General features: G+C 59.4%; 4 protein-coding genes across 12 annotated transcripts; 3 read left to right on the forward strand and 1 right to left on the reverse strand.

The window, feature by feature from the left end:
* Positions 1-1671: 1671 nt before the first annotated feature.
* On the forward strand, positions 1672-6710 carry S100A1 (S100 calcium binding protein A1). Of its 5 annotated transcripts, none has more exons than XM_083878781.1 (3): positions 1672-1755; positions 6211-6359; positions 6438-6710. In XM_083878781.1, exons 2-3 carry the CDS (start codon positions 6219-6221, stop codon positions 6579-6581), a joined length of 285 nt encoding a protein of 94 aa, XP_083734907.1. In that variant the 5' UTR covers positions 1672-1755; positions 6211-6218; the 3' UTR covers positions 6582-6710. The 5 variants fall into 5 exon arrangements, with proteins under 5 accessions (XP_083734907.1, XP_083734910.1, XP_083734909.1 ...); XM_083878784.1 differs by having other exon boundaries at positions 1726-1834; XM_083878783.1 differs by lacking the exon at positions 1672-1755 and adding an exon at positions 1801-1879.
* Positions 6711-7956: 1246 nt separating this feature from the next.
* CHTOP (chromatin target of PRMT1) lies at positions 7957-13730 on the forward strand. Of its 4 annotated transcripts, none has more exons than XM_083878724.1 (6): positions 7957-8176; positions 9658-9733; positions 11070-11220; positions 12351-12531; positions 12701-12838; positions 13394-13730. In XM_083878724.1, exons 2-6 carry the CDS (start codon positions 9669-9671, stop codon positions 13594-13596), a joined length of 738 nt encoding a protein of 245 aa, XP_083734850.1. In that variant the 5' UTR covers positions 7957-8176; positions 9658-9668; the 3' UTR covers positions 13597-13730. The 4 variants fall into 4 exon arrangements, with proteins under 4 accessions (XP_083734850.1, XP_083734849.1, XP_083734851.1 ...); XM_083878723.1 differs by having other exon boundaries at positions 7963-8176; positions 12348-12531; XM_083878725.1 differs by having other exon boundaries at positions 7965-8176; positions 10972-11220; positions 12348-12531.
* Positions 13731-15373: 1643 nt separating this feature from the next.
* On the forward strand, positions 15374-16371 carry SNAPIN (SNAP associated protein). The gene is made up of 4 exons (XM_083878792.1): positions 15374-15523; positions 15812-15858; positions 15936-16054; positions 16138-16371. Exons 1-4 carry the CDS (start codon positions 15417-15419, stop codon positions 16225-16227), a joined length of 363 nt encoding a protein of 120 aa, XP_083734918.1. The 5' UTR covers positions 15374-15416; the 3' UTR covers positions 16228-16371.
* ILF2 (interleukin enhancer binding factor 2) lies at positions 16254-20837 on the reverse strand. Of its 2 annotated transcripts, XM_083878791.1 has the most exons (15): positions 20779-20837; positions 20375-20416; positions 20228-20270; positions 19715-19819; positions 19451-19528; positions 19192-19294; positions 19044-19109; positions 18756-18872; positions 18579-18657; positions 18379-18466; positions 18154-18215; positions 17884-17998; positions 17005-17095; positions 16727-16919; positions 16254-16346 (listed from the first exon to the last, which is right to left on the reverse strand). In XM_083878791.1, exons 1-14 carry the CDS (start codon positions 20781-20783, stop codon positions 16759-16761), a joined length of 1155 nt encoding a protein of 384 aa, XP_083734917.1. In that variant the 5' UTR covers positions 20784-20837; the 3' UTR covers positions 16254-16346; positions 16727-16758. The 2 variants fall into 2 exon arrangements, with proteins under 2 accessions (XP_083734917.1, XP_083734916.1); XM_083878790.1 differs by lacking the exon at positions 16254-16346 and having other exon boundaries at positions 16618-16919.
* Between the last annotated feature and the right edge of the window lie 79 nt (positions 20838-20916).

Genomic DNA, 20916 nt, shown 5'->3' on the forward strand with positions numbered 1-20916 from the left:
GTCTCTCTGTCTCTCCTCTCCGGGGGTCTCTCCTTTGCCGCGGGGGTCCAGGGAGGAGCTGGCAGGGAGGGAAGGAAGCCAAACTCAGCTCTCTCAGCTTCTTCTCCTCCTCCTCATCTCCAAACCGGGAGGGCGAGGAAGGAGCCCCCGGGGGATGAGGCGGCGGCGGAGCTGCCGGGACAAGTCCTCAGAGTCGCGGCGAGCGGTGGCAGAGCCGAGCGTGGGAGCGGAGGGGTCCCGGGGGCGCAGACCCCCGACCCGAGGGCGGACGGGACACTTACCTGCGGCACGGGCTGTCCCAGGTGTGCGCGGGCTGCGGCCGGGCCGGGCTTTTATACCGGGGCCGGTGCGAGTGGGAGCCCCGCGGGGCGAGGCGGCTCATCCAGGGACCTGGCCCGGCGCCAGCGTGGGGGAAACGCCTCCTCCTCCTCCTCCTCCTTCTCCTTCTCCTCCTTCTTCTCCTCCTTCTTCTCCTCCTTCTCCTTCTCCTTCTCCTTCTTCATCTTCATCTTCATCTTCTCCTCCTCCTCCTCCTCCTCCTCCTCCTCCTTCTTCTCCTCCTTCTCCTCCTTCTTCTCCTCCTTCTTCTCCTTCTTCTCCTCCTCCTCCTCCTCCTCCTTCTTCTTCTTCTTCTTCTTCTTCTTCTTCTTCTTCGTCTTCGTCTTCGTCTTCTTCTTTTTCTCCTTCTTCGTCTTCTTCTCCATAGTCATGGTGGTCATCATGGCCATGGTGGCCATGGTGGTCATTGTGGTCATTGTGGTCATTGTGGTCAATGTGGTCATTGTGGTCATTGTGGTCATTGTGGTCATTGTGGTCATCGCTGCCAGGGGATCTCCTGGACCCCACCCCGGCCACAGCCACAGCTCTGCCCCCCCAGAGGGGCAGGAAGGTGTCTGTGGGGCTCGGGGTGGCACCCCAAGGTGGTTTTGGGGCTCAGGGTGGCACCCCGAGGTGTCTGTGGGGCTCGGGGTGTCACCCCAAAGGCCAGAGCAGCACGAGGATGGGTTTGGGAATGGCCCTGTCCATCCCGGGGTGACCCCAAGGCAGCACCCCTGGGTGCCCAGGGGGCTCAGGGCAAAAGTGTCTCCCTTGATTTTTCAGCCTCCTGATGTTTTCCATTCTCGGGATGGAGTTTTCTCACAAATTGTAACAAAAACTGATATTTTGTAAATAACAATTCCTTTTCCGGGGGGGAAAGGACAAATTAATGGATTAAATTAAATTAAATTAAATTAACTTCTAAGCTGACCACTGGAGTCAGAGTAGTGTCACTCTCATCCCCCAGTCTTTGACCAAATCCCATAAATTATATAAATCGAGATCCCCAAAATAACCCCGCCTTTTTTTCTCATCTCACACCCGCACGGGTCAGCGTGGTCCTTTCCACGTCCCCACCAAGAACAGCAGCGACTCTCAGCCCTCAGAGAAACCTCTTTTATTCGCTGAACATCCCCCAGTCCGCAGCGCCCCCGTCACTTCTTGCCCGCCTTGTCCTTCCTGACGGCTCTGGCCAGTTCCCCGATCAGCCTCCAGAACTCCCCGAACCTCAGCTCCTCGTCGTTGTTCACGTCCAGCTCGCTCATCTTCTCCTCCAGGGAGGGCACGTCCTGCGGGGGGAGGCTCGGACAGGCCCGGACCCCGGGACGGGGCGGGGGGAGCAGGGAACGCCCCCCGAGAGCAGGTCCCGGGGATCGGGAGCACCCCCAAAGCTCGGGGGGACCTCGGGGCGCTGCTCACCCCGCTCACCTTCATCAGGTGGGGCAGCTGGAGCCGCACCAGCTCCTTGAACTCCCCGGTGGTCAGAGTCCCCTTCCTGCCCTCCTTGGAGGCGAAGGTGACAAAGACGGTGACGATGCGCTCGATGGCGGATTCCAGCTCGGTCAGCTCGGGCTCCTGGGGCTCCTGGGGCTGCTCGGTCAGCTCGGGCTGCGGGGGCTGCTCGGCCTCGGCCATGGCACCGGACACTCCCCGGGGCTGCGGACACGGGCCGGGCCCGGGTCAGGGGCAGAGGGGCGGCCCGGGAGGGGCTCCGAGCCCCCCGAGCGATGAGGGCCGGCAGGTCCCGGTGGTCCCGGGGACACGGGCAGGGGACAGCGGTGTCCCCACTTACCCCTCGCTGCGGGCGGCTCCGGGAGGCTCCGGGAGCTTTGGGGACGTTTCGGGAGCCTCGGGGAGGTTTTTATACCCTCGCCGCAGGAGGGGACAGCGCAGCCTTTGTTTCCCCCGCACCTCCCGGGGCCGGTGTTGGGTTTCCTGGGGCGGCCGGACGGACGCGCAGACACCGCCCGGGCGCCGCGGTCCGTCCGTCCGTCCGTCCGTCTGTCCGTCCTGTGCTCCGCTCCTCCCCGCCCGGGCACTGGACCAAAATCGGGCCCCTCCGGAGGGGGCGGCGGGCAGAGAACCCCCCGGGCTGGAGCAGCGCCCCGGCCCCTTCCCAGAAACGTTCCCGGAATGGTCCAGGCTGGGAAAAGAGCTCCGGGAATTGATCGGATCCAAACTCCGAGCCCCATTCCGGGGGGTGCGGGGCAGTGTCACCCCCATCTCCCTTTCCCTGTGGGGACACACGGAGGTGACCCCGGAGCCCGAGGTGACATTCCTGTCACGTCGGTGTCACATCCCGGCCCAGGGCCCGGCTCGACCCGCAGCGAGTGAGAGTCGTGACTCAGCCGCCCGCTGACATCACCATCATCATCATCACCATCATCATCATCGCTATTAATAGTGGGCTCTGTAAAAACTAATTAATTCGAATTAATTAGGGGGGTTGGGAACGGGTATTATAAATAATCAGAGGGATTATTTATTTATTTATAACACGGGCAGCCCTGGGGAGTGTCCACAGGGGGACGGGGCTGCCCCATGGAGGGACCCCAGGACTGTCCCCAATGTCCCCAGGCTCACCCACAGCCGTGACAAAGAGCAAAGCTGCAGCCAGCAGCCCCCCCAAGGCAGCAAACGGAGATTTGGGGGTCCCCAAGCCCCCCGGGGTGTTTTTTGGGGACCGTGGGCAGTGTCACCGTCAGCAGCCCTGACACAGTCACTGCACCTCTCTATGGGGACAGGGAGGATCCCAGGGACACCGGGGTGGCCCTGTCCCCACCCCACAGCTCACGGGACAGGAATTGTCTTCCTGCAGCCCCATCCGGATCCCGGGATGACGGAGAGTGGGGACAAGGCCGGGACACCAGGGGACCCAGATGGGCTCTTGGGAAAGCTCGGGCTGAGTCAGGCCCGGCGGGGACCGGGACAGGTTTGGGGTGAGTCACCGGCCCCGGAGCCAGGCGGGCCCGTGACTCCCCGGGCCTGGAATTTGGGGAGCCAGGACGGGGGTGAGGAAAGGGGCAGTGACCCCACAACACCAGGGAAAGGCACCTCCGGGGATTTTGTCACCCTGAGATCCCCCATGGGGACTGTCCCCAGGGGCAGGGGGTGGTGACCCGGCCTTGGGGACCCCGGCACGGCCAGGAGGGGACCATGGAGGGACTGAGACTGGGACCGTAAAGGGACTGGGACCATAAAGGGACTGGGACTGGGACCAGGGAGGGACCGAGGTCGTCCAGGGAAAGGGATGGGGGCTATGCAGGGACAAGGACTGTATAGGGACAGAGGCCATGTAGGGACAGGGGCCATATAGTATAGGGACAGGAACAGGGATCATATAGGGACATATAGGGACAGGGGCAGGGACAGGGACAGGGACCATATGGGGCCATATAAGACCACAGGACCCCGTGTGACAGGGTGACCATGTCCATCCCAGGGCTCAGTGTCCACATCCTGCTCCTGGGGTTCTCCACAACCTGTCTGGCTTGGGAACCCCGGCCCGGGATGGTCACCGTGGTGACCAGCAGTGGCCACCCTCGGAGTGTCCCCTCGGGGGGACCGCGAGGCCACCGCCTGTCCCCGGAGCCACCTCGGTGTCCCCAGCGCGGCCCCTGCAGCTCCTCCCAGCGCCCCAAACCCCGGCCATGGAAAAGCCTCTTCTTTTCCCGGAGCCCCGCGATGATGGGACCGTGGAGACAAAGATCGGCCCAGCCCCGGCACCGGCGAACTGGAGCGACTGGTTTGACTGGGCCAAAGTGGAGCAGGGGAGTCGCAGTGGCTGAAACCTGTTCCAAGTTGTGTGTAAAGCTCTTGGCATTTCTCGCTGCTCCCGCTTTGGAAAGAGGATTTTTTTTCCCGGGAATTTTGCCAGCCGGGCGTGCTCTGTCCCGTCTGCTGGGTTTGGGACCCCCCGGGACCCCCCAGTGTTGGGGTTCACCCCGGTCCTGCTGTCCCAAAGGGTTTGGGGGGTCTGGGAACGCCCCCTCTGTCCCCCCTTGTCCCGGGTTATTTTTGGGCAGTGCCCGGCCCCCCCGGTGACGTTCCCCGGGACATTCCCGGGATCCTGCCGGCCGCCGAGCCGCTCCGGGGGACAGGGGACACCGCCAGTGAGTGTCCCCGGGGCCCCTCCCGTGTCCCCAGCCCCAGAGCTCGGGACCCGACCCCTCTTGGAGCCCCAAACCCCCCCCGTCCCTGCCCCAAACCCAAACAGGGGGCTCTGTCCTGGTCCTGAGCTGCCCCTTGGGATCCCCAAATTCCATCCGGGACTCCCCATTCCCAGCCGGGACCCCCCAAAACCAACCAGGACCTTCCCCCCCATTCCCAGGGCAGTGGGGAGGGGGCTCAGCCCCAAAGGACCACCAGATTTGGGGTCTCCCCAGGCAGGGCCCTTTCCCAGCCCAGGGACGGGAAATGCGGGAGGTGGGAGAAGAGGGAGCAGGATGTGATTAATTAGCCCCAAATTAGGGTTGGGAGGCGGGATGGGGAGCCCGGCACCGCCCGGGGCTGGGGAAAGGCGGCTCCTCTTTGGGGGTCCCAACTCATGGGCGGGGGTCTCAAAGAGGGGGGGGGGGTGAGGAATTTGGGGGCTGAGGGATTTGAGGGGTGAGGAATTTGGGGGCTGCAGAATTTGGGGGCTGAAGAATTAAGGGGCTGAGGAATTCAGGGGCTGCAGAATTTTGGGGAAGAGGAATTTGAGGGCTGAGGAGTTCAGGGGGTCCACAATTCGGGACCTGAGGAATCTGGGGCCCGAGGAATTCTGAGGCTGAGGATTTTGGGGCCGGGGTCCCCGGGGACGCCGCGCAGCCCGCGGGGCTCCAGCCCGGGCGGATCCGGGGCCGTAACGGGATCCGCGGGGATTTATCAGCATCGCCCGGGCCCGGCTCGGAATCCGATTTCTCGGCCGAGGCGTTGCCGGAGCAACGTCCTGCCTTGAGATTGTGGAGCCTTTGAGGCGGACAAGAGCCCTTTGAGAGCCGGAGTCACCCGATAGCCCCGGGCGCTGCCGCCGGCCCCGGGGACACCGGACACCCCGCGGGCACCGGGAGAGGGACCGGCCGCGCTGACAAACGGGGGATGCCGGCGGTGACACCGCGGGGTCACGGGGGGGTCACCACGGTCACCCGGGGGGTCCCCGGGGGGTGTCCCCAGAGTGCCCGTCCCAGCCTTTGCCACGTCCCCAAAATTCCCTGGGGCACCCTGGGGCATCCGGGGGGCGACACGGGGGGTCCCCTGAAGGATGGGGAGACCCCCTGAAGGATGGGGAGCCCCCCTGAAGGACGGGGAGCCCCCCTGAAGGATGGGGACCCCCCTGAAGGATGGGGAGACCCCCCGGTCCCGGGTGAGGATTGTCCCCAGAGTGCCCGTCCCAGATCTCACAATGTCCCCAAAATTCCCGCACCTCGGTACATCCAGGGGGTGACACTGGGAGCCCCCTGAAGGATGGGGAGCCCCTGAAGGACGAGGAGACCCCCTAAAGTGGCCCAGCGGCTCCGGGGCGCTGCTGGGGACACCCCGGGGAGTTGGTGTCCCCGCAGCCCCGTCCCCCCCTCGGCGGTGCCAGCCGGGCTGTCCAGCCCCGGTATCGGATCCTCCCGGGGGACGGGGGGGGCTTGGAGATTATTTAAATGCCCGGTTGGGATGGGAGGGAGCACTCGGAGCACGGGGGAGCTCAGGTGAGCGCAGGTGACTCTGTCCACCCTCCCCGGGCCCCACCTCAGAGCCCCCAGCCCACCTGAGACCCCCCAGGCCTGCCCAGAGGGATCATGGCCGAGGGTGGGTGACATTTGGGGGAGTGGGTGACATTTGGGGGGTTGCTGACATTTTGGGGAGTGGGTGACATTTAGGGGGTGGCACCAGGACAGGGGTGACACTCTGGGGGTCCCACAGCCTCAGCCATGGGATCCCAGCTGGAGGGGGCCATGGAGACCCTCATCAACGTCTTCCACCACTACTCGGGCAAGGAGGGCGACAAGTACAAGCTGAGCAAGAAGGAGCTCAAGGAGCTGCTGCAGAGCGAACTGGGATGTTTCCTGGAGGTAACTGGGACCAGTTTGGGGTCTGGGGGGGGGTCTCCTTTCCCCCATTCCCCGGGCTCACCCCGTGCCCCTCCCCAGACCCAGAAGGACTCGGGGGCCGTGGAGAAGATCATGCAGGACCTGGATGAGAACGGCGATGGGGAGGTGGATTTCCAGGAGTTCGTGGTCCTGGTGGCCGCCCTGACCGTGGCCTGCAACACCTTCTTTTGGGAGAACGCCTGACCCCCCCCGGGAGCAGGACCAGCGTTCCCAAAATCCACAGTTCCCCCTCTGGCAGCCCCCCCAGCTCACCCCCAGCATTCCCAGGGGATCCCACCAGGATCCAGCTCCACAATAAAGGCACCGACCCAGCCCAGGGTGTGTTGTTGTTGTCAGCTCCTTCATTCCCCCAGAACCGGGATCCCTGACCCCCCGGGAATGTTCCCACTCTGGGGAAAAGCCACCCTGGATCACCCCGAGTGCCTGGATCCACCCCTGGGATCCACCCTTGGGATCCACCCCGGGATCACCCCTGGGATCCACCCCTGGGATCCACCCCTGGGATCCACCCCTGGGATCCACCCCCGGGATCCACCCCCGGGATCCACCCCTGGGATCCACCCCGGGATCACCCCCGGGATCCACCCCTGGGATCCACCCCTGGGATCCTCCCCTGGGATCCACCCCGGGATCCACCCCTGGGATCCACCCCTGGGATCCACCCCCGGGATCCACCCCCGGGATCCACCCCTGGGATCCACCCCTGGGATCCACCCCCGGGATCCACCCCCGGGATCCACCCCTGGGATCCACCCCGGGATCCACCCTTGGGATCCACCCTTGGGATCCACCCCCGGGATCCACCCCTGGGATCCACCCCGGGATCCACCCCGGGATCCACCCCCGGGATCCACCCCTGGGATCCACCCAGAGCAGGGTGACCCCGGGCAGGGTGATCCCGGCCGCTGTCGGGGTGTGGATTTGGGATTTTGGGAGGTGGTTGGGGACAGGTCGGGACTCGCCGCTCCAGAGGCGCCGGCACCGCGCCCGCGGGGAACCCGAGGAACCGGTCGGGATGTCCCGGCACGGAGGGACGGGAATTTGGCCAAGAGCCCGGCCAGGGCCACCAGCGCCATCGTCCGCCCGCGGCCCCGGCCCGGGGTCAGCCCTGGACGGACACCGGGAGCTCCCGGGGCCTGGGGGTCAAGGAGCTGCTGGACAGAGGCCCCAGGGATGTGCTGGGACACACCGGGAGCGGCCTGGGCAGGGTCAGGGGTTGGACTGGGTGGTCCTTACTGGTCCCTTCCAAGTCCACATTTCCCCTGGATCCCACAGGATTCCAGGGGTTTGTGATTCCATAATTCCAAGATTCCATGACAATTCCACGACAATTCCACGACAATTCCACGACAATTCCATGACGATTACATGTCAATTCCACGACGATTCCATGACGATTCCATGACGATTCCATGACGATTCCATGACATCACTCTCTATGATGTCACCACTACCCCGCCCCGACTCCCGCCAAGAACGGGCTTTGCCCCGCCTCTTTCCCCGCCCCCTCCTGGGGTCTGCACCAATCACCGCCCACCGGGTACGGGGCTGGCGCGGCAGTGGGCGTGGCCGAGCGCGCGGCCGCCATTTCGGCGGGGGCGGGAGCGGCGCCGGCGCCATTTTGTCGAGGGCGGCTGAGGGGAGAAGAAGCGGCGGCGGCGGCGGGAGCGGGCGGAGCTCAGCGCCAGCCCCGGCCCCGCGCCGGCTCCACACTCACCCCGCCCGCCCGCCGGAGCCCCCGAAGCCACCGGGAGAGACCCTGGCGACCGTGTGCTTCGGTGAGTGACCGGCCGGGCTGCGCGGGGGGGGAGCCGCTCCTCGGTCCCCTCATAGGCCCCTCATAGACCGAGGAGCCCAGTCAGGATCGGGGCTTTTCCCCCTCTGGAGTCGAGGCTGAGGGGGACGGAGCGGTTTTTTTGTTTTGTTGTTTTCCCTCAGGAAGAAAAACGCTTTAAAAACCACTTCAAATCGAAAAAAAGCTGCTTTTATATTAAAATAAAATCATGAAAATAGGAATAAGACCTTCTGTCGTCTCCGGTTTGTTTTTTTTTTTTTTTTTTTGTTTTGTTTTGTTTTGTTTTTTTTTTTTTTGGTTTTGGTTTTTTTTTGCTTTAAATCCTCTCAATGAAGCGGTTGAAGGTTAAGGTTGCTGCTTATTATAAATTACAAATTAAATTAATTATAAATCGATCCGCAGAGCTCGGGGGATGGAACTCGGGGTGTTTCTGGTTTAAATCCCTGCCCTGAGGGAGGTGGAACCTCCACGTCTTTAAAGGTGGTTTTGTAGCATCGTCTTGGGAATTTTATTTCCCTGTGCCCTTAAAATCGGGGTTTGTACCTTGGTGATGATAAAAAAGTAGGAAATGTAGACGTGTCGCTGTGCTAAAGGCGTTAGTTGCTATTTACAGCTGAATTTTTGTGTTATTATTTTAAAAAACCTATAAGTAAAACGATAATTTTTTACTGAAAGTGAATTAAAATTAATCTCGTATTTATTAGACGTGGTAGAGGGTTAGAAAACATTAAAAATATATAAATAAAATACCTACAACTGCCTCACTCGTAGTTGTCTCCACAGAGGTTTTTCTAATGTTTAATTATTATTTAAATATATTTCTAAAATATATTAAATACATAATTTAAATATATATTTAAATGTATTAAATATATAATTTAAATAATTTTAATATATTAAATAAAAATAAATTAATAGTTTATAGGTATTTCAAAATATATTAAGTGTATTAAATATATAATTTAAATGCATTAAATATATAATCTAAATACATTTTAAAATATATCGAATGTATAATTTAAAATATATATTTTAAATATTTTAAATATATAGTTTTTATATATTATTTTTATATATAATAATTGTATAAATTTGATGTCTTTGGTTCTGTTTTTGCGTCTTTGCTCCGAAAATATTTGCTTCCCATCTTGCTGGCGGATTTTTGTATTAATTCCTCCTGATATTGCTGAAAGATTCCTTGTAAAAAGATAAATTTTTGGCAACGGAGAAATAAAGCAATTCATTGATTTATTAAAACTGGGAGAGGACTCTCTTTTTTTGTAAAAAAAAAATTAAAAATCCCAGAATCAGAACCAAAGAATCACCGAAAATAAACGAATTTATTACACATAACCCGCCCTAATGTTGATTTCCTCCCCTCAGGGGAGCCAGAATGGAGGGGGATTTTTAATATTTAGTCTAATAAAGGTCTAAAATCTCCTCTTTTGGGCCCTGTCTTTGCAGATTCTCTGAAGATGGCTGCACAGTCAGCACCGAAGGTCGTGCTAAAGAGCACCACCAAGATGTCTCTGAACGAGCGGTGAGGAAGCCAACGGCACCTTCAGCTCCTAAGAAATCATAATATTTTTATTTTTAATTAATTCTCACTATCCAAAAATCCAAAAAAGTCAGAACAAACAAAAAAAAAACCCACCGTGGTTTCCACCTCGTCGAGCGAGTGGCACCACACCCACCCCACCCTCCGACCAACAAAGGGCCAAAATTCCTGACGGGGGAAAATATCTCCAGTTGTGGTGGTTGTTCTTTTATATTTTTTTATTTTTTTTATAATGTCGTTTTCGCCTCGTAAAATCCCGGCCTGGGGGATGATGATGATGATGATGCGTTGTAAGAGCAGAGACCAACCTCACAACCCTCCCCTTGTCTCTCCTCCCACATGTTTTGACATTTGGTATTTTGGGCTCAGCCGCCGAGCCCGAGGGTCTCACCTGCCCCAGGTGGGCTCTGTAAGAGGCCGGCGGCCGCCCCAGAACCCGCCCAAAGGCCCTGTGGGCCTTGTAAGAGGCAACAGCTTCGCTTCACCTCCATCTCTCTCTCTCTGTCCTCGAGTTCCTCCTTCCCCTGGGTCATCCCGCTGGGCTTTCTCCATGTCGTGACTAATGGGTGTCCTGCTGAGCATTTTTGCGGTTAAACACGCTGAGGATGGAGCAGATTTTGCTCCAGCAGTGCTGCAGGGAGGTGTGGGAGCTCATTCCCTCCCTCCTCAGCACAAACTCCCTCGTTTTTAGGGATTTAGGATCCCCCCTCCTGCTGCTCAGGAGCTTTTATTTACCACCTCGCTGCTGCTGCTGCTCGTTTGCTCTTGGATTGAGAAATTAAAACCACCAGCTCAATTCCCAGTCAGCATTTCAGGAGAACAGTTGGGTGGAACTTCAGGAGATGCTCTGGGTGGCGGAATTTTGCAGGATCATGGAGCCGTTAAGGGTTGGAAAAGGCTTTAAGAAGATTCCCTTCCAACCTGGCTGGCGCTGCTGGAGGACACCCGAGCCTGGTGTCTTCTCAACCAACCTCCTGGCTTGGAATTTTAACACTCCTCACAGATTTTTTGGGGCTGATTTGGCTTTTCCTGTCCTGTTTCTCCCCCTCTTCCCCTGTCACAACCATCCCTGCTTCCTGCTGGTTTATCACCCCTTTCTACCATCTCTAAACCCACTAAACCTCCAGCTTTTCCCTCATTTCCCCACCTGAAAACTTCCACCTCGCTCCTGCCTCTCACGGAGGGGGAAAATCCATAAAAATCCCTCTTTTTGCATAAAGGTTCATGGGAGCTGGAGCCCCACTTGAGCACCGTGAAATGCCGATAAAAATTGTGTGTTTTAAGCTTTAATGAAACCCCATTTTATTCGACCTTGAAGCTTCACTAACATGCTGAAGAACAAACAGCCGATGCCGGTGAATATCAGGGCCACCATGCAGCAGCAGCAGCTGGCCAGCGCCCGAAACAGACGCCTGGCCCAGCAGATGGAGAACAGACCGTCTGTGCAGGCAGCCCTGAAGCTCAAACAGGTGAGGGGAAAGGGCATTCGGACTTGGCAGGAGGTGGAAAAAACGGCTTCAGGAAGAGAAAAGAGGTCCAGGCACGAGGGAAGGGGATGGAGGGTGAGTGTGGGGAGATGCTGAAGCTCAAACAGGTGAGAGGAAAAGGGATTTGGGCTTTGCAGGAGGTGGAGAAAAAACGGATCTGGGAAGAGGAATGAGGTGCAGGCACGAGGGAAGGGGATGGAGGGTGGTGAGTGTGGGGAGATGCTGGAGGAAAGGAGGTTCAGAGGGGCTCTGCAAGCTCCCTGACAGGAGGGAGGAATTTCCTCCCAGAGAGGTTCGGAGTGCCCAAAGCTGGAGATGTTCCCGTCCCAGTTAAAGCCTGGAGGTGGCACTCGATGCCCTGGGCTGAGGATTGGGCTCAGTGGTCTGGGAGGGCTTTTCCAACCTGGAGACTTGTGAGATTCTGTAAAAAAGGTGGTGGAGAGTGTCCAGAGGATGGGGAAGGGCCATATGAGGAGTGGCTGAGGGCACTTTGGTGTGTCCAGCTGGAGCAGAGGAGCCTGAGGGCAGATTTGGGGATCTGCAGCTCCCGTGAGCAGGGACAGGATCCAGGGAAGGGCTGGAGCTGTGTCAGGGGCATCAGGCTGGAGATCAGGGAAAAAGGCTCTTCCCCAGAGGGTGCTGGCACAGCCCCGGGGCTGCCAGAGCTCCAGGGGTGCACAGAGTGGGATTTTGGGGTGTCTGTGGAGGGCCAGGAGTCAGCCTGGATGATGCTGATGAATTCTCTATCTCTAAAGATGAGATACCTGTGAGGGCGTTGCAGAGAATTTTTCACCCCGGATGAGTGACACCCTGGCTGTCAGCGTTGGGGTTGTCGGGTGCTGGCTGTTGATGTCTCCTCTCTATTTTTCCAGACAAACGGCTCATCCCGGGCTCGGGGAGCTGCCGGGTGCTTCACCTCACAGTCCCGCGGGCAGCGCGGTGCCGGCCCTTAACCCCACCCTTCCCTGGGCTGTGCCCGCTGATGGGGACACAAACCCTCCATGGCACTGTCCAGTCCCAGCCGTGCTGCCGTCCCCGCATCGTGTCCGCAGTCCCAGATTGCTGCATGACTCCTGTCCCCTCCCCTTTCCCCAAATCTTCTCTTCCAGAAGAGCTTGAAGCAACGCCTCGGCAAGAGCAACATCCAGGCGCGGCTGGGCCGGCCGGCGGGGACGCTGGCCCGAGGGGCCCTGGGGGGCCGGGGGCTGGCCCTGGGCCAGCGGGGGCTGCCCCGGGGGGCGCTGCGGGGCCGCGGGGCCCGCGCCATGCTGCGAGGAGGGGTGGCGCTGCGAGGTCAGTGCCCTGCCGTCTGCCTGTCCCCTGTCCCATCCTCCCGTCCACTTGTCCTCTGTCCCTTCTCATCTTCCCGCCCCCTGTCCCTTCCCATAAACCCGCCCCATGTCCCTTGTCCCCCCCCACCCCATTCCCGGGGCTGAAATCCCTTTGGTGTCTCTCCCCCCAGGCCAGGGGCTGCTCCGCGGCGGGCGCGGCCTCGCCCCGCGGATGGGGCTGCGGAGGGGCGGCATCCGGGGCCGCGGGGGCCCGGGGAGAGGCGGCCTGGGCCGGGGCGCCATGGGCCGGGGCGGGATCGGCGGCAGAGGTGAGTGCCCGGGCCGGGGACAACGGGAATTCTCCTGGGGTCCTCCTTCCCTGCCTGGGGCTGGAAACCTTAGCAGCCCCAAGAATTCCAAGCCTGGAATTCAAACCGTTTATCCTGGTTATTTTTAAGACTCTAAGACTGAAGTGAAGCAGGGGTGGGAGGGGAAACCTGGGAGGCAGATGTTGGTGTCTGGGGTGATGGTCTTGCAGCCAGATGTTGGTGTTAAAATGGGGTTGAAAAAACGGGCTGGGCGGTACCGGGCCGTGGCGGAGCTGGGACGAGGCGGTGCCTGTTCCCCGTGGATCTGAGGGATCTGGGCGGTGCAGAGCCGGGACACAGCGGTGCCTGTTCCCCATGGAGCTGTAGGGTGTTCTCCGTGGAGCAGCCTGGGCTGGGCGGTACCGGCCGGGGCGAGGTGGTGCCTGTTCCCCATGGATCTGAGGGATCTGGGCCGGGATGGGCGGTGCAGAGCCGGGACACAGCGGTGCCTGTTCCCCGTGGATCTGAGGGATCTGTGCGGTGCAGAGCCGGGACACAGCGGTGCCTGTTCCGCAGGGCGCGGCATGGCCGGGCGCGGCCGGGGCGGTTTCGGCGGGCGCGGCAGGGGCCGGGGCCGCGGCAGAGGCTCCGCACGGCCCGCACTGACCAAGGAGCAGCTGGACAACCAGCTGGACGCCTACATGTCCAAGACCAAGGGACACCTGGACGCCGAGCTGGACGCTTACATGGCACAGACGGATCCCGAGGCCGCCGACTGAGGGGCCGGGACTGCCGGGGTGGGGAATTGTTCCATCGGGAGCCGCGCTGGGAATCCCCGATGGAGAATTCAGACTTTAGTGTGTTCTTCGATGTTTTGATACTCTCTGTTGTATTAAACTTTTTTTGGATTGTTCTTTGGGAGGATCTTTCTTGGTGGCTTTTCCCAGCACCAGGGATAGATTGGGGACCAGGGGTTTATGTGCCTCTGGAACTCCCTGGTTGAGTTTTGGGATGGGTTTGTTGGGTTTTGGGTTGTCTGCTGCATTTTTGGGATCAGCACTTGGACGTTTTGGGATGGAGAAGTTCCCAGCTGGAGTTAAACCCACCTGAAGCCAAATGCAGCCTCGCCAGCAGGAAGACCCTGAGTTTGGCTGCTGTTCTCCATCCAGAGACTCGGATCCTTTCGTTCTGCACCAAAAACTCCCGTGGGATTGGAGCAAATGGAAAATTTCCCCTTTGTTTTAGTGGATTTTGGGGGGTTGAAGTTTGAGTTCTTTCAGCGGTGTGGTTCAGGTGTTTGTTTAAAAAAAATGAGAGGACAGACAGCAAATTCAGCCAGGACAGTGGAGTTGAAATGCCTCTTTGCCAGAACAGACTCCAAAATTCATCATTAAAAAAAAAAAAAAAAAAAAAATGGAACCCAGAGCAACTAAAAGGGTCTTTAGTCCCTAAAAAGGCTTTTGTCACCCACCCCTTCCACACTTCACCTGTTCTGTGCCCTGTTCCTGTTCAATTGGAATGTCACATTTCTGGTTCCTCAAAGGAGAGACGATTCCCAAAGCTCCGGGTGGGTTTTTTTCTCCTTAAATGGGATTTTCCTGAATTTCCTTCACAGCCCAAAGGAGAAGCTGCGGATCACACCGGGAACCCACCGGCTCCCGCCTCCCTCCCAGGGCGGCGTTCCCGGGGGCTCTCTGGGACCCGCGGGATAACCGGGGGGGGGGATAACCGGGACCCGGGGGATAAGCGGGGGAGATAACTGGGACCGGGACCGGCAGCCGCAGCATTCCCGGTGGGATAACCGGGACCAGGACCCGGGGGAGAACCGGGGCCGGACCAGCGGTGTTCCCGGGGGGATAACCGGGACCGGCGGCATTCCCGGTGGGATAACCAGGAGATAACCGGGGGATAACGGAGACTCGCGGTGTTTCCGGTGGGGGCGGAGCCCGGCGGCGCCGGGGGCGTGGCCCGCCTGGGTGTTCGGGCCGTGAAAGCGCGGCCGCGATTGGCTGTCGGGGCGAGCCCCGGCTGTCACGGGCGCTGCCATTGGCTGCGGCGCGGCGGCGCCTCACGCGCTCCGGCTGCTCCTTTTGTTTTTGTGGGGTCGGAATTGGGAAAGGGCTGAGAGCGGGACCGGGACCGGGACAGGGCTGGGAGCGGGAACGGGACCGGAACAGGGCTGGGAGCGGGAAGAAAAGTGACCCAAAAATGTGTTGGTGTGACAGTTATTTAATGGATGGGGATTGTGGCCTTGGGTGTAGTGAAGCTCTCGAGGCTGATTTTCCTCCTCCCGGCTTAACTTTTGTGTGAAAATAAAAGGGGAAAAAAATTAAAAAAGCCAAAAAAAATAGGTGAAAGGATCGACAAGATGTTGTTTTAACAATTAATGCATAAGGTTGCAGTCTCAGCGCCTTTGACGGGCGCTCAGTGGGGCAGATGCGCCTCCAGATGCGTTTCCAGATGTGCGTCCAGCTGTGCCCTCGCACCTCCCCTGGGGACTATATTTCCCAGCAGCCCCCACGGTGCGCACCGGAAGCGGCCTCTCCCCTTCCCCGCGGACTCGCTTTCCCGGCAGCCCCCGCGGCGCGGGCGGGCCAAGATGGCGGCGGGGAGCGGCCCCGGGGCCCGGGAGCTTTTTGCTGAGGGGCTCCTGCAGTTCCTGCGGCCCGCCGTGAGACAACTCGACCGCCACGTCCACAGCGTCAGGTCCGGGCACGGACAGGGGCGGCGGAGAGCGGGGCAGGACGGGCCGAGAGCGGGGCGGGGCGCCTCGGGCCGGGCTGAAAGGCTGAGGGGAAGGTGGAGCCGGGAAGGGCAGTTTTGTGGGGCTGAGGGGCTTTGGGGGTACATGCGGCCGAGTTTTGGGGATGAAGGGCTTTGAGGTGGGCAGTGCTGGCGGCTGGGGGGCGGCTGGGTGTCCAGATCCCATCCTGGGGAGGAATAAAGGTGGATTTGGGGTGCGGATCCAGGGCTTTACCCATTCCCTTCCCACAGGGAGAGCCAGGTGGAGCTGCGGGAACACATCGACAGCCTCGCCACAGGTGAGCAAAGCCCCCCCTGTCCCCCTCAGGCATCGGGGGGCTCAGGGGGCTCACCCCAAACCCAAACCCCTCCCCAGAGCTCTGCCGCATCAACGAGGACCAGAAAGTGGCTCTGGACCTCGACCCCTACGTGAAGAAGCTGCTGAACGCCCGGCGCCGAGTGGTGCTTGTCAACAACATCCTGCAGAACGCCCAGGTGAGGGCGGGGGGAAAATGAGGGGGTTTGGGGGGTCCCAGAGCCCCCCCAGAGGTGCTGACAGGTGAATTCTGTGTGCCCAGGAGCGCCTGAGGAGGCTGAACCACAGCGTGGCCAAGGAGACCGTGAGGAGGAGGGCGATGCTGGAGGCCGGAGGCTACCAGGGCAAGTGACCGAGTGACCAACCGACCAGCTGACCAGCCAGGGGAGCAGCAATCCCTGTTCATCCCAGTGATGACTCCCATCACCTGCAGCCCAGGGCACTGGGACCATGTTCCCACTTTTGTGGACGCTGGAATAAAAAGTGACTGAGAGTTTGTGATGTTCCCACGTCCCTCTGAGGGGCCTTGGGGACAACAAATCGGGCAAAAGTGTTTGCCAAGGGGGTCTGAGCACCTCCAGGTCGGATTTGGGCTGCCCTAGGTGGAATTTGGGAGGCCCAGGTGGGATTTTTGGAGTCTGGGCAGCCCCAGCTGGCTCTTTTAAACTCTTGGATCCTTTTCCTGCTGCTCCACCTGCCTCATTCCCACCCATCCCACATGGAGCTGCACAAACACATTGGGAAAGGGGGAAACACTTTAATGTGCAACTTACAAAACAGGGACACGGGACAGGGACAGGGGACAGGGTGAGGATGAGGAGGGGCCCAGACCCCCCCTGGTGTCCCCTCACCTGCTGCAGCCAGCACAGGTGTCACTGAGCCCTCACTCCTGAGTCTCCATGCTCTCCTCCTCCTCTCCAGCCGCCGGCTCCTCCTGGTTCTCCTCCTCCTCCTCCCCTTCCTTCTTCTCCGGGGGTTTCTCGTAGGCCTTTTCCGAGGGCGTCACGATCACCCCGTCCCACGTGGACATCTCCGACGCCAGGTCTGTCCCCGAGAGGTGACTCTGGGGACCCCCTGAGGGGATCCCAGCCTTGTGCCCACCCCGACACTCCCCCTCAGCCCCACTCACAGCTGGCGTCCCCCTCCTGTCCCAGGATTTTCCTGTAGCCCCCGTGGGAGAGGATGCGGACCAGGGTCTGGGCGGTGTAACACACCATGTCCTGTGGGGACAGGGATGGCTCAGTCAGTGTGGGGACAGGGACGGCCCTGCCTGTCCCCTCTCTGCAGGAGCATCTCTGGATGGCAGGGAGAAGGGAATCTGCTGACCTGAGATAGTCTAGAATATGGTTTTATTGCAAGAGTGGAGGGGAAAAAGGGTTTTGCCTTCAGCCACCAGCCTGGGCTGGAGGGAAACCCCAAAGGGAGAGGGAGAAAGAACAGGAGGGTGAGAGGGGAGTGAGAGAGGTGACAGGGGTCAGGGGGAAGAGCTGAGAGAGAGTGATTAGGGGGAAGAGAGAGCTGAGAGTAGGGGAGGAGAGCAAGCAAGAGAGCCAGAGAGAGAGCGAGGTCTTTGTTACAATTATATCTCCTTTTGTCATGAATATTCTAATTTACAACCAACACAAGACACAAAATCCTATAGAATCTACACACAGCCTATAAGAACTACTGCATTACCACACTGTGTTATATTTTACACTCTAAAAACTCCTCTTTAGGCTTTTCTGGTTTTGCTACATTGACCTTTGGATCCCTCAGCCAGCAGAAAGGTAATTGTTCAGTTAAAAGGGATTTTCCTTCAGCTGGCCAGGCTGTTGTTTTTAGGTTATAAAGTAACTAAAACTCACTATCTTACAACTTGAAGTAAACTTTCGTTTCTATTTCAATGATAGGTTTTCATATTTTCAGAATCTTTTGCTAAGCAATCCTATTTATAAATTTCCGCTGATTCACCTTCCCCCAACAGCACCCCTCCCCTTTTGGGGGCACCTCTGGGGACCCCCCTGACCTGCTGCTCCAGGGTCATCACGGTGTGCACGCGGAAGTTCCCGCTCTCACAGGGGTCCGTGATCCCCACGGAGCCGGGCAGGAACAGCCCGGCCGCCAGGATCTGCAGGCACCGCCTGCAACGGGACAGTCCGGGTTAAAAACTGCATTTTTCCAGCAAAAAAACACCACCAGGAATGAGCTGGGTTTGTCTCCCAGTGAGATTCCGGTGGTTTTATCGGGAAAATGGAGCCACAGTGGGAAGTTTGGTGGGGGAAGTGATGCCACAGACCTGTAGGCGACGTTGAGGGCCAGGGGCTGCCGGGTGGGATTGTTCATCACGGCGTAGTGTCCCTGCAGGGGAGAGGAACAACGGGAATTGGGGCGGGAGGGACAGGGGGATCCCGGCCTGGGGGAGAATCCCAACTCCTGCCGGGATCGGGATCAGGATCGGGACTGGGATCAGGATTGGGATCAGGATCGGGATTGGGATCAGGATTGGGATCAGGATCAGCACCAGCAGGTCCAGGATCCACGGTGTGAGCGGCTCAAAGCCCGGAAACCGAATCCTCAAGTCCTTGAGCAGCCGGATCAGCACCTTCACCCTGGAGCAGAGGCAGGAGGAGGCTCAATCCCACACCAGCACAACTCCCCATATCCTCAGGAAGGAGAATTTTTCATCCAGCCCTAAATGAGCTCCTCAGGCTCCCCACTCACGTGGACTGCGAGGCGTTCTCCTCGAACCAGCGCGCGTGCCGGATGGCGGCCAGGGCGCTCTGCAGCACCTTGATGTCCACTGAAACAGCCACAAATTCCCTGTTTTTATTCCCAGCCAGCCCCGGGAACAGCCCCAGCTCGGGGCAGGAGGGGAGGGCAGCACAGTGGGGCTCTCACGGTGCAGCTCCGGGTCCAGCTTGCGCAGGTTGGGCGGCACCGTGGTGATGAGGATCTTCACCGTGGCGTCAGCAGAGCTGATCTCGAATCCCGTCTCGTTGGTCAGCATGGTCAGGACTGCGGGGAGAGGAGGGGAGCCCGTGGGGAAAACTGGGAATTCCATAGGGAAATTCCGCAGGGAAAGGGCAGGGATTCCATGGGGAAAAGGTGGGAATTCCATGGGGGGTAAAACTGGGAATTCCATGGGGGAAAAACTGGGAATTCCACAGGAACAAACCCACCCCTCACCTTCGCTGGGGTCCTGCGCCCTCAGACTCTCCACCACCTTGTTCCCCAAGGCTGCCACGGCTTCCACTGGGGGAAAAGGAGCAGGAAAAGGGTTTGGAGCAGGTCCTGGCACTGAGGGTCACTCAGATCCCGCCCAGGGGACACTCACAGGTGGGAAGGATCTTGAGGATCACCACCAGGTCGGCCACGTTGTGCCCTGTGGTCATGGTGCCCTTCTTGTAGGAGCCCACCTGGCGAACCTCCTCGATTTGCTGGGGTGGAGAAAACAGCCCCAAAATCCCGAGAATTCAACCCTTGGTGGGGGTCAGCATCACCCCCGAGCCAGGAGCATCTTCCCGTTGTCCCATTTTGGGGTCTCATCCACATCTCTCACCATGGGAATGTTTGTTTTTTTTCCCCAAACTCACCACTTCAAACGTTCCCGGGGCCACGATCAAGTTGTCGATGACGTTGTTGATTTTGGTCACCAGGGACAGGATGGAAGCCTGGGGAGGGACAGGGACAGGGGTGACCCAGGGACAGCTGGAATGACCCTGATTGCAGAGCCCACAAAACCCCTCCAGGGTGATTATTCCAGAGCACTAATTCATCTTTCTTTTAGGCCACTCCTGAAGAATCTGGGATTCCCCAAGCCCCATCCCGAGGATCTGGGGGAATTTTGGGCACAGCACCTGCTCGGCAGCAGTGGGAGCCAGGTCCTGGTTCCTCTTCAGCAGAGCCTCACTGAAGGCTGTTTCATCTGCCGCGGGTTTGACACGAGGAAACGCCATCTCACACTGGAACGGGACACAATTCCCACCTGGATTTCATCCCCCATGGTGGTGTGACCCTGCAGGAGCTCCACAGGCGTCCAGGAGCTCCCACCTGTGCAGCTCCAGAGAGTTTTGTTAAATCTGTTAAAGGATTTGTTCATTAAAGTCGTTAAACTCCCCTTTGTGGCTTTGGGGTCATTTGTGCAGAGGGAAAAACTCAGGGAATTTGGGAGGAGGGGATGGTTTCCTCCTGGGAAAGGTGGGAAACACATGAGGAAAAATCCCGGAAAACTCCCGGTAAAAATCCCCAGAAAAATCCTGGAAAAATCCCGGAAAAATTCTCAGAAAATTCCCAGAAAAATCCCGGACAAATTCCCGGACAAATTCCCAGAAAACTCCCGGGACTCGCCCTCGGGGCAGGGGGTTACTCACGACATAGAAGTCGAAGGGGATGTGGGGCACGAAGGGCCGGAACCTGAAGAGGAGAGAGAAAACCCCGTTTCATTCCCGGGGCCCCTCCCGCCCCTCCCGCCCCCGGTCACGACACGGTCCTGTCGCGACAGCAGCGCCGGGACTCGCCTGGAACCGAAGCGGCCGCCGCGGCCGCGGCCTCGATCGCCCCTGCGGGGAGAGAACGGGAACGGGGTGACGGGGGGCTCCTTCCCCCGTGTCCCCCCGGTTTCGGCCCCGGCCCCGCCGCCCCCCGGTTCCCCTTGGTCCTGATGCCCTCCCGGTTGTTCTCCCCGCTCCCGCCGGTCTATTCCCGCTCCCGCACCGGGTGTCCCCCGGTCCCGCGGCCTCTCCCGGGGCCGGTCCCCCCACAGTCCCCGGTGTCCCGGTTCTCCCTCCATTTACCCCGTTCCTCCCCTAACCCCGGGATCCTCCCGTTCCCCCCCGCTCGCTCCCGCTCCCGCCAAGCTCTCTGTCGCTCCCTGGCCCATCCCGGCCCCGTTCCCGGTGTCCCCCGGTCCCGCTGTTCTCACCTCATGTCGCCGCCGTTCCCGACAATGAAGCGCCGCTCGCGGACCCCTCAGCAACCCGCCCTCCCATTGGCCGCCGCTCTCGCCGTGCCCGCCCCAAGCGGGCGCTTTCTCCGCAGCCATTGGTGAAGCGCAGCATCG

Source organism: Zosterops lateralis (assembly GCF_965231275.1).
Source record: "Zosterops lateralis genome assembly, chromosome: 27".
Taxonomy (NCBI): Eukaryota; Metazoa; Chordata; class Aves; order Passeriformes; family Zosteropidae; genus Zosterops; species Zosterops lateralis.